The sequence below is a fragment of the Condylura cristata genome, unplaced genomic scaffold (assembly GCF_000260355.1).
Source record: "Condylura cristata isolate star-nosed mole 26May11 unplaced genomic scaffold, ConCri1.0 scaffold00005, whole genome shotgun sequence".
Classification (NCBI taxonomy): domain Eukaryota; kingdom Metazoa; phylum Chordata; class Mammalia; order Eulipotyphla; family Talpidae; genus Condylura; species Condylura cristata.
This window is the reverse complement of record NW_004567106.1, coordinates 39,222,148-39,238,176: the sequence shown is the minus strand read 5'-3', so window position 1 is coordinate 39,238,176 and position 16,029 is coordinate 39,222,148. Positions and strand designations below refer to the sequence as shown.

At 34.3% G+C, this 16,029-nt stretch overlaps 1 protein-coding gene across 3 annotated transcripts in view; it reads right to left on the bottom strand.

The window, feature by feature from the left end:
• HGF (hepatocyte growth factor (hepapoietin A; scatter factor)) overlaps positions 1-15,827 on the bottom strand; it is a 60,029-nt gene extending 44,202 nt beyond the window's left edge. The window contains exons 1-5 of one of the 3 annotated variants that reach the window (XM_012721095.1): positions 15,773-15,827; positions 15,396-15,522; positions 8,579-8,744; positions 4,809-4,921; positions 3,307-3,421 (exon numbers count right to left, since the gene is read on the bottom strand). In XM_012721095.1, the coding sequence (XP_012576549.1) occupies positions 3,307-3,421; positions 4,809-4,921; positions 8,579-8,744; positions 15,396-15,483 (482 nt within the window). In that variant the 5' untranslated portion in view covers positions 15,484-15,522; positions 15,773-15,827. Of the gene's footprint in view, positions 1-3,306; positions 3,422-4,808; positions 4,922-8,578; positions 8,745-15,395; positions 15,643-15,772 lie in introns of those variants that run through there. The other 2 variants (XM_004676890.2, XM_004676891.2) reach the window with 2 other exon arrangements.
• Positions 15,828-16,029: the final 202 nt, after the last annotated feature.

The window sequence follows — 16,029 nt, the reverse complement described above, 5'->3', positions numbered from 1 at the left end:
ATCATAATTTTATAGTTTCTAACAGTAAAAGGAAAATAAGGTTATATTTGGTCTTAGTTTTAATCCCATCAATACAGAATATTTTGGGGTGACTTTTGTTTGTGTCTTAAACTTTGTTTTATTTCATTTTTCACTTAAGTTTTCACTGTAAATTTATAATGAAATACTGTACAGAAAAATACGAAACTTTGTTGTATTTATTCATAAGCAAGTATATTAAGCCACTATACATGTAGTTTATGAAAAGTCTTCATTAATACAGTAATGATTTTGTTAATCATAAAACTACAAGATTATCCCATATATGTCAGCCAACTAATGTATGACATTAGTCCTTAGACCGTTTATTTATTTTGGGGTCTCAACTTCACTTCTTCACCTATAAAATGACCATGGTGACTTAGGTTATTCTGTATCCTGTAATCTGTAGGCTGTTGTATATTATATTCACTTAGGAGACAAAATAATGGATCTTAAATACAGATACATTTAATATCTATAGTTTTAGAGAAGATTTAGGCTACACACACACACACTTTTCCAGTGGACATGTAAAGCCAAAATAAAGTGTGAGGAAACAGTGACTATGCCCAGTCAATGTCTTAGTTGGGGAAAATCAATAAGAAAGAAATGGGGATAAAATAGAAATCAAAGCTAGATATGGCTGAAAGCTGAATGACCTTTTTCCCACTGGAATTAATAAACTGAAAAAATGAAGAGAAACGATGCACGGATTTCCACAAATTTGTATCAATGGACATGAGCTTCCTCTGTAGGTGCTGCAACACAAAGGCCAGTCTGCTTCATCTCTTCACTCTTTGGTATATGCAATTTCTTAACCAAAGTGACTACTTTTTTTCTGGGTTCTGAGGTAGTTGGCCCACTATTCTTGATTTTCTTATTCCTGACCAAAGGATGAAGCCAAGCCTAACCTTATTCTTTACACTTATATTTCATTTAATGACTGTTATAAAAACTTATTGTCTATAACCCCATGAATGCCACAGGTTCTGTAATAAACTCCTGTTCACATGCATGCTATCTTTAGCTCTTTGTTGTTAGCAAGATTTAAGAGATAAATGAAGTAATATTTATAGTTGAGTAATACCCAACTATACTTCAAAATATAAATTTGATCTTCTTGCTTCTAGTCTCCTTTTCTTTTAATATAAACTGTGTTTCTAGGAAACTTGATCTGTTCCATCATCTGCTTCATTAATGAATGCTGGGTGGCCAGTGAAGAATATAGATGTAGATATCAGGTCACCTGATTTTCTGGTTAAGCCTCTATACTAATTTCATCATCTATCATCATCTTCCCATTAAGTCACTTGTCAAATATTTCAATTTAGGGAGTCAACAATAAATCACTCCTCTAGACAAAGACATATTTTTTTCCATCTTCCATAAAGTTAATCTTTAGCTATCAATTTAAAAGTGTGAAAATAGCATGCAGATATTCCAATGAGCTGCTAATCGACAGAAAGTTAAGTTTCCCCCCTTGAATACAAAAGAAAACAAACAAACAAACAAAAAATGATTTGATTAGTATTCAAAACCCTCTCATCGCTAAACCTTTATATCACAAGGAAATGTTTATTGGTAAAATAGCTGATTGGACCAGAAAGTCAGTTCCCAGGGAGATCTGTTTCACATTACTCCTCTAGCAGAGAATCACAGTCATAGAGAATTTGCATTGAAATAAAACCTCTACTGAGTCAGTGCAGTGCATGCTCCTTAACTAGGGTAGGACTGAATTCGGCAGCTATGCCTTTGTTCATGAAAAACATAGATCTGTTAAATAAAGTGATATTTTTTCACTATGCAAGGAGTGACCCCATGCAAATCTTTAAGAGGAAAAAAAATTACATGTTTTTTTTTTTTCTTACAAGTATAATGTCATGTTTTAGAAATTGTCATGTACAACTGTAATATCTCCTTTGGGGGGAAAAGCATTAGTTTTGTCCTTCTGAAATACTGTAAAGCTGATCAGCTTGAATACTATCTATCTGGAATTAGTTAAGACTAGATCACAGGTTCAATCCCAGTGTGGAGCAACTAATTATTTTTCTTTATGTGTTGTTCAAGTAAATTGCTTCTGTTTATTGAAGTAAAATCATCTTTTGCAATTTTGCTTTCCAAAATTAATTAAGTGTGGGGGAAAGAGTGTATTAAGCAAGGCAAAGTCATCACCACTATTGCAAAACAAGGCACAGCATGGGCCCTTACTGATTGGCCAAGTGTTTGATGCCCTTGAGTTGTTAAAAAGTATCAGTTGTAGAGAGCCCCTTTCTGGACTCAAATTTTGGCCATAGCACTTTCCATTTAGAGTTGTACATGACCTTGGAAAGTTACTAAGGTTCTTTGTGCTTTTACCACATATAAAATTGAACTAAAAATCTACCCACTATGTGGTTCTTGGGAGGATTAAATTGTAGTCCTGGTAAACTACTCAAAAAGGTACTTGGTGTGTGATAAGCTAAATCTTCTAATTCATGTAATAACATAAGGGTGGCTTTCAATACTATTTTAGTTCCTATCTATACTTTTTTTGTGAAATAGTCTTGAAAAACTGAGGCTATATTCAGCATTTTAGTGTGTATTAAATATCCATGTTTCTCCTCCACAATGGCTGAAATTCAGACTGATGAGCTAATGGATATTATGTTTGTTTGTCTTTAAATAGAATCCATCTGTTAAATGAGCACAGTTCTTCTCTTAGTTAATTTACAAGGAAAAAGTTTTCTTCAGCATTAAACAATAGGTGAAATGGGAAATCTTGTCAGTCTGAGAGATGAAATTGTAGTAATGGTTCTGGATTTTTGCTGCACTTTGGAGAGCTTAATAAAATGCCAATCCCTGGGTTTCCCAACCAAGGAATTTCATTGATCTGTGATGATAACTGGTTGGTGGGATTTGCTAACAACGCAGAAGGGCTGATTTGAGCAGCCAAGGTTGAAAACCACCACAATTAAAGAGCATTTCTCTAATCAGTCAACCTCTCCATTCCAGCTGTTTAGAGCTATACCTTCTCGAATGCAAAGAGAGGGGAAAACTGTTTATTAATTTTCCATTATTTTTTCACAAACACCAATAACTATACAATGAGGTTTTGAAGTAAAATAGTGTTAGGTAGGCTACATCTGAATGTAATCTTTGGCTATATTAGTCACGAATTCACAGGAATTTGTCAAAGTTAGCTGAGTTATAAAATTGTAGGATTAGGCTGAAGGACTAGTGTGAAATGGCTAACATATATGTACAACAGAGAGACATTTTCTCCTCTTTTTTTCATGCTGTCCTTACCTGTGTTCATGTGGTATCATAGAATTCCAGGGCTGGCATTTAATGCCACTCTTAGTGATAGATACGGTTCCCTTGTAGCTGCCTCCTTTACCAATGATGCAGTTTCTAATGTAGTCTGTTGCAAGAAAACAGAAAAGATTTTTACTGTGTACTAAATACAGAGAAAATTAAAGTTTTACCCAAATCTTTATTTTGTTGACATGTAACTATCTCAAATAATAATTTCACATTTCTTTTCCTGTCTAGTAGAAGTCTAAAGTTTTTTACTATTTGCAAAATAATACATTTCAGAGCAATCAAAAAAAAAGAGGCTTTTAATGTGAGCATGTAACTACATAACTTCACAAATTATTCTGTGTTCTTGACATAGATTAGTTTATATATTCAGCTCAACAGGCACACTTATTTGGCAGAAAAGATATCATTTAAGAAAATATTGAAAAGCGATTTGTAAAATCTATGATTTCAGCGAGTTTATTGAGATGGTAAAGTTAAGTACTTTGTCCTTATGTTAGGAAAATTGTGTGGATTTGGTATGTGTATGTGTGTGTGTGTATGTGATAACCATGTTATTTTAATTGATGTTTCCCATATTCTTGCTAACATTCCATTTGCTAAATTATAGGGCAAACAAATTGCAAATCACTGCGCATTTCCATAAATAATAGCACATGCAGCTGTAATTAATGATAATAAAAAAATCTTATTTTAGATTAGGAAGTGTTTTTTAGGACATGTAGAATTACTGGAAGGTAGAGAGATTATCTTACTTTTTACCACTTACCAAGGAAACCTCTGTGTGCATTACCAAATGCCAAATGCAGTAAGACATATTTGATTTGAGAAAACATTACTACTGAAACATTATTATTGTAATTATAATATATAATTATTATTTTGTGTGAAAAATTTAATATGTAAAATTCATATTTATTATTCAATTATTTCATTGATAAAACTTTTCCATGGACAAAGTGAATATAATATCAGACTTTAAAAGCAAACAATTCTACTTTTAAAGATTTTCTTAAAGTATATATAATTAGGGATGCAATAAAAAATCAACTAATTTATCAAAATCTCCACATTTTGTTTTAGCAAAATGTTATAGCAGTCACCACTATAACATAATTAAATTTGGTAAAATTTAAAAAAACTGTACTAAGCTCAAAATATACTGTAATGCAAGATGTCTTAAACTAATAAAGTATTAAGGAAATACTTCCTAAAATTAACATGGAGAATCCCAGTTGTAGAAAATGGTCTTAGAAATAAACAAAAAGGGAGATAGTTATCTAATTTTGATATATTTGAGAAAACTGTATTTACTCTAAACTACCATATTAAGAATAACCAAGACACTAGAGTCATCTACCATAGTAGAAGAATTGACTGCAAAACAGAGACAGTATAAAATAGAAAAGTCATGAGCACTATAGCAGGAAATTACACATATTCTGTACTTTACTAAATTACAAAATAGTGAAGAAGAAATCAATTACCTTTATTTTCATATAGGTCAAATTCATGGCCAAACTCTTTTTTTACTCCACTTGACATGCTATTGAAAGGGAACCAGAGGCATCGTTTTCTTGTTTTATCAAAAACAAAGGCCCTGAAAAAAATATCTGAATGAAAAGAAGTAATACTACTGTTTATACAGTTCATAAAGAATGGGCACGTGGCTTAACCAAGGAGGATGATATTAAAACAGATATATTACTGTATATACACAAAAAGAGTGAAATTTTCATCTCCATTTTGATGTCCAAATAAGAAAGAATAAAATTAAGATTTTATAGGTGTAAATTTAAATGTGAAATAAAATACTATTTTGGAATATTTACATGTTATTTTAAATGACTTCATGAAATTTGAGGACTTCAAAAACAAAATCACTATGTAACACAAACATTTTTTTAAGTACACAGAACATTATCTATATAGAATTAAATATATTTGAAAACCCACAATTAATTTCCAAAGTATATTCTTGAATGACATTTCTAAAGACAAATCATCAGTCCAGATCTCCTAAGAAACAGTAATCTAAAATCAAATGTTGGACATATTTTAATATAATATCCTTTCTTGTTGAACTGTAAAACCTTGAAGTTTATCAAAAGCTACAAAATTTTGCTTTTAGAGTAACTGTTTACTTAAGACTATGTTTTTAAAATAGTTTGTTTGCATAGCATTTTAAAATTAAAAAGACTGCTAGTATCATAGAAATATGCTTTTGATATGTCAACCTTAAGAAGATTACTAAGGGGCTTTCCCTGGCGCAGCAGGTTAAAGGGCAGCACTGCAAGCTGGCTTCAGCCACTTCAGCGCCAGTTCCATCCCCGCCCAGGAGGTGACCCATATGATGAGGCAGACCTCTCCTGACCTGCCCACTGCTCCCCTCAGCAGTGTACTTCATCAAGCAGCCTGTTCTGCTCACTACTGTCTCTGGTCAATCTGCTCACACACACCCTCCAGCACCTCTGGCTTATACCCCAGTTCTATATGCATAAATAAATAAAACTTTTTTTTTTGTAGTAAGATAACATTTAAACATATGTATATATGTATGTATGTACATATATATCATAGTTACATGTGTATATGCACACACACATATATGCGTGCGACTATATGGTGTATATTTATACACGATATGTGTGTATGTGCATTACATGTGATTGTATGTGTAGCTACATGTATATATATGTGTATGTGTGTGATGCACATGTAACTATATGATTTGGGATAATAGTTTCATACATCCCCACCACTAAAGCACCCATAGTTCTTTACCATAGATCTTTGGGTCCCTCCTTTTTCACACCCCTTTCTTCCTTCTCTTCTAGTAGCTTCAATTCTGCAATCATAATTCTCATGTTTGTTTTGGTTTCCTTTTGTAAGTTCCTTTGTTTCATTACTCTGTATTCCACATGAGTGAAATTATTTTGTATCTGTCTTTCTCCTTCTGACTTATTTCAATGAACATAATAATCCTATAAAGTTATATGGTTTTCCAAATGGCAATATTATAATACTTTCTCATGAAGAACCATTTCTCCCCATGCTCACTGAATCACAAATGCTTTCATTAAGTTTTTTTTTTTCATTTTTTTTAAGATTTTTTTTATTTATGCATGCATGCAGAAATGGGGTACAGGCCAGAGGTGCAGGGGTGGCAAGAGGATTCACCAGAAATAGAGTGGGGAGCAGAACAGACAGATCTACTCAAGTACACTGCTGAGGGGAAATGCAGGCAAAACAGGAGGTTTGCTGTGCCATATGGATCACCTCCGGGCGGAGATCAAACTTGCTCTGAAGCAGCCACTGCTTGGCTTAGCTTTGCAGTACAGTGCTCCAACCTGTTGTGCCACCAGGGAGGACCTAAGTTTCTTTCACCTTTTCTAAGAGGTTTCATATACTTGTCAATAGTTTTCAATGATCCAAAAAATCAATTAAGTCTGTATAAAGATCCTTTATTTCATTTCAGTTATAATAGTATGCCCATTCAATTATGAACAACTAATGTATTCGGTGATTTCAAACTTATTTGTGTATTTACATATGGGGAAGATCAGTAAAGATGGTGACACCGTTTCTGGGCAGAAGAAACTTAGCTATGCACAGGTATTGTCACCTATGCTTTTCTCACAGGTGTTTATATACTTGAGATCAAAATTAACAATCAGAATATGGTAGCAAAAACAGAAACCTCGTATACTTAGTATATGTGAAGATTTACTAATCAAATATATTCTCCTGTACAGTACAGCAAAAAAATCAGTTTCTCCAAAAAGAAGTTATCTTTCCCTTCACCAGCATAGTCTAATGAATGTCAAAATTGAGAGTTAGCAATGTTTTCCTCACTTATATGTCCAGGGGGGGTTTTATTTTCAGATTCAAAGTTCAAAAATCAAGAATGAGGGATGGTTCGCCCAGTCCCTTAGCCCTTTCTTTCAAACCTCAGGGGGAAATTCAGCAAATTCCAGTTCTTCAATTGCCAAAGAATATCTTCTAAATTCTACATAGTTGAAATGTTGATTGAGAATAGTTTTCTCTAATTTATTTTTAACAATCTCAAGACTTTTATAGGAAAGTTAGGGAAAGAAACATAATTATCATAGGAATATACATGCAAAGTCAATTCCCCACATCCCTTGCCAGGAAACATCCCTCTGAAAGCTGCAGTTGGGTTATAAACTTTCAAAAGAGCTGTCACTACATACAAAGGAGGTGGTTTCTCCTCCCTTTAGCTCTGTTGGAGATCTCTGCCATGTTCTTCCCCATAAGGCCCATAGCATTAATCCCGCCAAGAAGGCAAAGTAAGACTGGATGTTTTGCTACTGTCTTTCTAAAATCTATACTCTCATCAAGTGTCACCACCTAGCTGGTATAGAGAAGAATTCAAAATTTATAGAATGGCATATACAATCCTATAGAATGTGATGATATGGTAACAAAACAGTAGAAAGTGAAGGGAGGAAAAGTATATAAACATGTTTATGAAAGAGAAAAGGCATTTTCTACTGACAGCTTAGAAAATTGTCACCTTTGTGGCCTAAAACACCAGGTTTTAATATCTGAGATCACTAGCAAAGTAGTAAGGAATTTTTTTTTTTTCCCTGTGAGGCAATAGGTAATTTCAAAGATAAGAAAATTATTTGTTTGAGTCTCTCCATAGGTCTTTGAATTGCCCTGCAATTTTTCACCTAAATCTTCATCGTCACTAACCCCCTAATTTCTTTTAAACAGTTTCTGCTGCTGACACCAATCCCTCCAGCTTTTTATCTAATTCTCTCAACACCTTTTTATTTCAATCCCTAAAGACAATGATATAAGGTTCGCAGTCAACTTTGGCTGTTGCCCAACTTATATTCTGAAAAATTCCTCTACTCTTGCAAGAAAGAAAAATGTTTGAATGGAATATTTTTAAATATTAAAGGAATAAAAACCAAATTAATGGAATTCAAGTAGCTAAAGGTCATTTTTTCACAAGAAAACATAAATTCTATGACCAAAATAATGGTTGATTCTAATACAAAATCAGTTTTTATATTTCCTTCACTCATATTTCCATCAATTGAGATCTAATTCCTTGCACCAAAATCAAGCTTATTATTTTAAAAGAATGTTACATTGAAAAAAAAAAACAAAACATGATGATAATGAGTATATACAGTATAGGAAAATAAAAAAAAAAAAAAACATGATGATAATGAGTATATACAGTATAGGAAAATTTTCCTAAAAACAGAATGAAGCAACTTACTTGCAAGTGAATGGCAATCCTTTATTCCTAATACACCTATTGGCACACAGGTCCGCAGTATTCATTTTTTTTGTTTTTATCTTCAGTAATGGATCTTCTCTAATTAGAGTAGTCTTTGCTGATTTTTTGAATTCATGAAGTGTGTTTCTTTTTTTCTTTTGCCCTTCTATTAATAATAATAAGAAGAAGAAGAAGAAGAAAACATGGCAGAGAATTTTTAAAGCAAATATACAAACAAGGTCCTTAAGGGATATCTACAAAATATTCAATATTTGACAAGATACTAGACCTGCAGCAGTTGAGGACACAATGAGGGAGAGAATGATACTCATGGACAGTTAAGAACAAGAGAAGAAATCAGGCAAGAATAAATAACTTCTCAATAAATGAGTATAATCACTAATCTACACTATTTCAAACGAAGGTTGCTTTTTAAAATTAGGACAAAGTTCACACTACAGCAATAAATAACTTGATATTCTCCAAACAGTAAGGAAGGAAGGATCAGAGCATATCATATCATCATTTATAATTAAATTGTTCATTTCTAAAATTGGTCTTTGTGTAATTTATTGAATTAATTAGATAAGTCAATGACAGGTAGGAAACTTTTCACTAAAAATTAAGCAATGGATAATTTTTTACTCTTTAAAGTACTTCAAGTTTCACATTTTAGCCCTTCTCATTTCCTATATAAGTGTTTTCTGTGTTTTAGGGCACTATTTCTTAGTATCATTGAACTGTTTGTCTTGAAGCCAAGCCAAATGCTGTAAATCTAATGTATGTAAAGCATCATCCTTTAATGTAGTAATATCATTTTTCTTCAGGAAAAGTATTCCACAAAGCCTCTAGATAGCATGAAGTCTCGTATTCAAAACTTAACTAAAACATTCCTAAAGATTTAATCTGTATAACTTGAAAGTATCAAAACTTTCTACTTTATTCTCAATCTTTCCAGTCACCCAGTTTATAAAGATGATCACTAGTTTCACAGTGAGGATCAAACTGTCTAAGAGATTTCAGTTATTGTATAATATGCCCTGACTCTGCCTGAAAATTCTTTTGAATATCCTAGTAACAGAAGCAGTAATATCATATTCAATTTTAAGATTAAGAAATCAAGACAGGGGGAAATTAATACAAGATCAGATTCAAAACCCTACAACTTAGCTTCAGAATTCTTATGTTTAAATACTTGATACCATGTTTTTCTAGGAATTCCTAAGAAAGTATGTGAATATATGGTTTGTAAATACTTTTCCCAAAATTGGCTTAAAGTTAAAGTAATAATTGGTGGTAGAACAGGAGATGCATTCTTGGTGAGATGTGTCAAAAAAAGAAGGTGAAGTTTTTGTGCAGAAATTTAGAAATGTAACCAACAGACTGAGCACCCAGGAATGGCATCATACACAGAGTGTAACAACAAACTGGCTTCAGTAGGTTTATTAAACATGCAAATGCTACTCATTAATGTCTACTTAACTTGCACTCCACAGTATGAGAGAACATGAAATCCTCTAAATTGCTGGTCCTCTGTACAACTCCAGAACACAATTTCAAAGAAGAAAACTGGTACTAATTCCTATACTAATATTTTCATTATTTATTTTTATATTTTGCTCCAAAAGATGAGAATAGATAGAGTAAGTTAGAAGATATTTTAATAGAGAAATTAAATCAACTGTATAATTTGTCAGCGTTATTTACTGAGTATGAACCAAATGCCTTGCATAATACTGGCACAGATGATAATTCTGGCATTCTTGTTGACTTGCCAGGTGACTTTGTTTAATTATCTAAAGTGATAGTATTCCAATTACTCAATTTACATAACAAAAGTTACATTATATTTGAACTAAAACTAGCCTTTAAAACTAAAATCACAAAGTAAATATTTGGAAATCAATTTGGATAAAAATGTAATGAATATGCAAAATTTTGTTTTTGAAATTTTATCCTTTAAATTTCTAGCTTAAGAGAAGAAGCTGTCCCTCTCTCAATCAAAGAGGGGGTATGATTCTTTTCAAACTTTGGTTTCTGCCACAGAACTATTTTAATGGAGATGAGATTCTCCATTAAAAGGTTATCCTTCTTTTGACTCTAGAGCACCCCTTTTAAGGGGCTATGAAATGTTTCACAGCATAATAGGTTGGAATATTCCTTAGGAACAAATAGAAGCTAATGGAAAATCTCTTAAGAACAGCTCTCTGCCAAGTCGAATTATGGGGGTTGGGGGTGCATTTCTCAAATAAATTTTGTCAATTCAAAATACAGAATTAAAATTGATCTGATATATACAATAAATGTCTAAGTGTAAGAGAAGAGAATCAAGTCAAATTTTAGAGGTAAAACATGAGCATTAAATTTCAATACACATTTAATTAATTATCAGATAAAGTACAACCCCTGGACAACGCTCTGGTTTCTTCTCTCAAACTGCTGTGATCTGAGCACAAGCATTGGGAAATGGTGTAAAGAGGTCTTTATGGGATTGTTTGTTTGCTTAACTCTACCTTTCTTCACTTGTACTGTTGAGATGTGTTAATATGTTATTGTATCTCGTAAAAGCAGTATACTCTTTGCTGGTAAATTTTTTCATTGGTATCTTTCATCTAAAGATCAATAAGCATCCTGAAAAGCAAATAAATCTATGATTTCCCTTTACTAGCTAACAAATATGAGTAAAAAAACTTGTCTGGGGCTACAAAACTTATCATTAAGCCAAGTGAGCCATTGGTAGGTTTCTGTTTTCACTATTTATTTCTCATGGCTTAGAAGCTTTGCCTTATAGTCAGTCATTTCTACTAGTTCAATACAATAACTAATTACTCAAAAATGTTCCAGCTAGTTGTATATCATGTAATCCACACATTTATAAAATTAATTCCAAATTTATTCCATCTTCAATAGAAGAAAAATTCAAAACAGAAGTCATTCAAAAACAGCATCTGAAAATAACATTCCTTTGCTGAAAATAGCTACAACTTTCTCTTCCACATGTATTAACAACTGATGTTTGTTTTACTGAAAACGGTAAAAAAGAGAAGCTTAATTTGGGGGGGGGGACTCAAAAATATCCTTGGATCAGATTTTTTCCCTACTATTTTTTTTTTTTGTGCGTGACTGCTACTTGAAGCTTATAAACAAAAATATTGAAATGATGTCAAAGGGTGAGAGATCACTGCAACTTTGTCATGCTTTCCTGTACTTTAAATTGAAACTCTTGCCCCTTCTCCCAGTTTGGGAAAACATTCTAAAAGCTATATATGCTGTATAATTCCTGAAGAAACTGAAGTCCATATTTGAGAAAGAAAATCATTTGGATTTTAGTGAAAACCTACAAACAGAAAGTAGGGTCAAATGTATCAAGGTGCTTGAAGAAAGACACATTTCTCCCTCTGGCCTCCAAGCCTCACACTCATTTCTCTCAGTACCTCATATATTTTCTTCTCTGTATGGACTAACCATTGACTTCAAAGGAAAAATCATGCAAGGAAAGGATTTGCAGGGTGTGGAAAGAAGCAGGAATCTGGCTCCACATATTCTGAGAAACCTACCCACATGATTAGTGATTAACAGCTTCAAGTGACAAGATGTTAAGATGAAAGTATACAAATAATTAATGGAAGAGAATAGTCGTGACTGGAGATTTTTAAACTTCCCAAAGGCAGGAATTATAAATATAACACCAGATCTATTGCTATTATCTGGGACTTGAATTCTACAAAAGGACAATCTTCTCTTCTTTAAAGAAGGCAGCAATACCTCAAATAAAGATGTTAAGAAGAAAGGGGTCCTATCAGATTTAACTACTCAAATGTTGATATTTGAGAATCAGCATCTCAAATATCCAAAGAGATTTGCAAAATGAAGTGATGCTCAGTGTAATATAAGGGGCCTCCTTAGAAATCTCCTTCTTCTGCTTCCCACTTCCTTGTCAAAATTTCATTGCTATAGAAGCCTCCACCTGGTATGATTCTTCACTGTCTTGTTTCTGCCTAGAACTCTCCCTCCACAGAGCAGTCAACACAGCCACACTATAGTCAACATTCAGTCATGTATCTTGTCAACTCAACAGTTTTCAGCAGCTGTCCATAATGTTGAGAGAATAGAGCACAATGTTTAGCATGACATTCAAGTTTATGCATGTTAGTCTATCTTAGGTTTGGTAGCACAGGCCAAACTCCTGCCCCACAGGTACTCAGTACCCCAGCCCCACAAGTTACCTGACCTTTCTAATACTTTCTCACCTCTATAGCTTTGGAGGCTTTTGTTCCCCTGACTTAGGTACTACCTGCCTTTTCATACTCAACCTGGGTACCATGTACTCCCTAAATCTGGTTTGATCTTCAGACTAGAAATGAACTCTCGGCCATAGTGTTAGAGTATTTTTAATTTAGGGTTTTGGTTTTTATTTTTCTGTTACTTGGCAAATGTTTTTTTGTTTGTTTGTTTTTAAAGAATGTTTCAGCTTACTTCACTACTGCTGCTTTAATTTAATTGAAGGGGGAAAAATGAAACTACATATTTTACTCACGTAGATCTTGGTGGGAATCTAAGTTTTATTTCTTAAATAAAATAGTAAGATAACTAAAGCCTTTAACACCAGTGTTCTCGTGCAAGGTAAGTCCAATAATGCCAATTGTATTAGAACTAAAGAGGCTTTATTTTTAGAATTTGATCTATAATAGTTGCTCAATAAACAGGCTTACTTCTCGTGTTGTTTATGTTTATCCCTCTCCACAGGCTTCAGGATATTAGTTACTCATTTAATTGTTCATTGTGCAGAGGAGTTTGGATGTTTATTTCCAGTGTAGGTGGGATTCAAGATAATTTCATGTAAGACCAGCTCCTTATAGGGGTGGTTGAGGTTTACTATATTGACTATTTTTTAAGAAAGTTTTCAATCGAATATCTCCATAACACATTCTACTCATAACTGGTTATCACCTTATTACAGCATCTACCACTTTGTTATTTTATAACATGCAAATATAGACTCACTATACACCTCAAAAAGTATAATCAAAGCAAGTAACAGCAAAAACCTAAATATTCAATGGTACAAAATGTAAAAAAGAACAAACTTTCTTTGGATTGTTCTAAGAGAGTTGTGTATCCATGTTTTCCATTTCAGAGAATTAAAAAAAAAAAAAAAACTATCAACATAAACTTGCCACCCCCAAAAAGGCAGGCCCCTTTTTGATGATAATTTTAGCATTATCCACTTCAGGAATTATCCACAACATATCCATAATTCCCAATTGACCTCGCGTTGCCTGCCAGCACACTCTTGGGCTGCATTCTCCCTATACTCAGGAAACGCAGTCATTTCAACATTAGCCAAAGTGAAATATAATTACAAATGTATATCTCCTGCCAAAACTTCGTAATGCGTGCCAAAAACAAATAGACATTGTCTATGGTTGATCTACTGTTTGGGTTTTCCACACTGTGTTCCCCTGCATTAGCACAGATGATTCCAGGTAAACATATTCTACTTTAGACTATCAACATTTTAATACTTAAAAATGAATGTCCTCAAACGACTAACCAGGATTTCAGTTTTTACTGAAAATTCCCTATACCAGCAATGTCTCATAAAATCCATTTTAACAAGTACCTCTCAAGCACACAGCCTGCTTGATTTGAATTAACTCCTTTTGTTATCTCTCTCCAGCTATCTATGCTAATTATTTTCAAATTGACTCTTTTCATACAGTGTTGATTTCCAGAAGGGCACCTTCACAGAACAGAAGACAGCCAGGTAGGTTGTATGATTTTTCTTGTCACTTAGTAAGATTTTGAGGTTTTTTTCAACACTTGAGTTCCATAACAAATTAGATCAGAGGTCTGATGAATTTCATATCTCAAAATATCTACCCAGTTTTCAGTTTATATTGTAAGAAGGCCATGTCCACCATCTGGGTATTTGTTCCATTCTTTCACTCCTCTGTGCCCACATATGATGCTCACTATCTTTCCTAGTGGCGTCCCATCTACTGCAATGATAATACAGACAAATACAGATGTTTCCTCTTGTCCTGATATAACAGAAAACTTCCCAAAGCAACAAATAAAATCTCTCAAATTCCAGGCAATATGAATACACAAGTAACTCCTTCCTAATCCGTAAATGCAGGGGGGAAAGTTGGAGCCTGAGAGGAGCAGTTCTGAAAGCTTTAATGAAAGTCACCCACTTTTTGCCTCCCTAGCACTGCAGTTTCAAAAGGGCAGGCATGCATAGGGAGGCTTTAGAAGAGACTGTCTCCTTCGTATTTATGGCATGCATATACACAGTTTAATCTGCCTTCTCCACATGAAAACCTGTATAACGTCATAACATGACCCTGAACGTCAACTGAGTGATGTGGGTAGTAGATTGTCATGGAAAATTGTCTTCTAGAAAAAAAGAAGTCCCTGCTGTACTGACCATCATTCTTCCCTCTTCAGACCAGCCCCTCTGTTCAGCTCTAAACTTGTCCAAACCAGCAAAGTTCCAGTCAGTGTTCACACTTCATTCCTCTCTCCTAGTCTACAACTATTAAGAGAGGGGAGACCCTAGCTAGGGGTGGGGGTGGGAGATGAGGCGAGGGGCGGCACAGACAAACTCAGAGGATGTTTATTATCATTTAAAATGTTTTTGCAAATAGTAAAAGTATGTCGAAAGAAAACACATTGAGAGATTTAAACAACCCATGCCATACACTGATTTAAGAAAGGATGCTAGGAATAGGTCAAAGGGAAAGTATTAGAAAAAGGAGAGGTTAGCAAAAAAAAAAGTTAAAGTAACAGTCATGGTGAAGAAAAAACTAACCTGCATAGGGAATGGCGATGGGGAGCAGCAGGAGATGGAGGAGGACAGGCTGCAGCAGCAGGACTGGCAGAAGTCTGGTCACCCACATGGTGCTGCTGGACGTGCTGGCGGGTCCCACCGCAGATGCCTGGGTGAAAGGATCCTGTTCCGACTCAGCCTACAGAGACAGCCGTCTCTGAGCTGCTTTTTATTGCGATGAGCTAAGTTTGTTGTGTGATTAACTGGAAAGATCTAGGTCTGAACTCCCTCTTACGGTAAGAAACTGTTTAACAGCCCTCCACTCTCTCATCCACCCCCCTCCTTTCCACACTATCCACCCTCCCCACAACACCAAACAGATCCCAGCTCCCCTCCCCCCATTTAGGAAAGAAACTTACAAAGAAAAGGTCACCTGGCCTGAGGCCAGCGTCAATTTGGAAGCTGGAGCTCCAGATCCCGGTGGCTCCTATCTGAGTAGGGAAGGGAGGCGCAAGGCTCAATCCAATAGCGAAATCAGGGCAGAGGCAGGGGACCAATTCGCTAAATTCAAACAAGAAAATACATGTGTTTACATATCTATTTAGGAAAAGAGGAAGGGGAAGCAGCATAAGAAGAAAGCAAAGAGCTGTCTTTCAGTCAAATGTGCCTTAGCAAC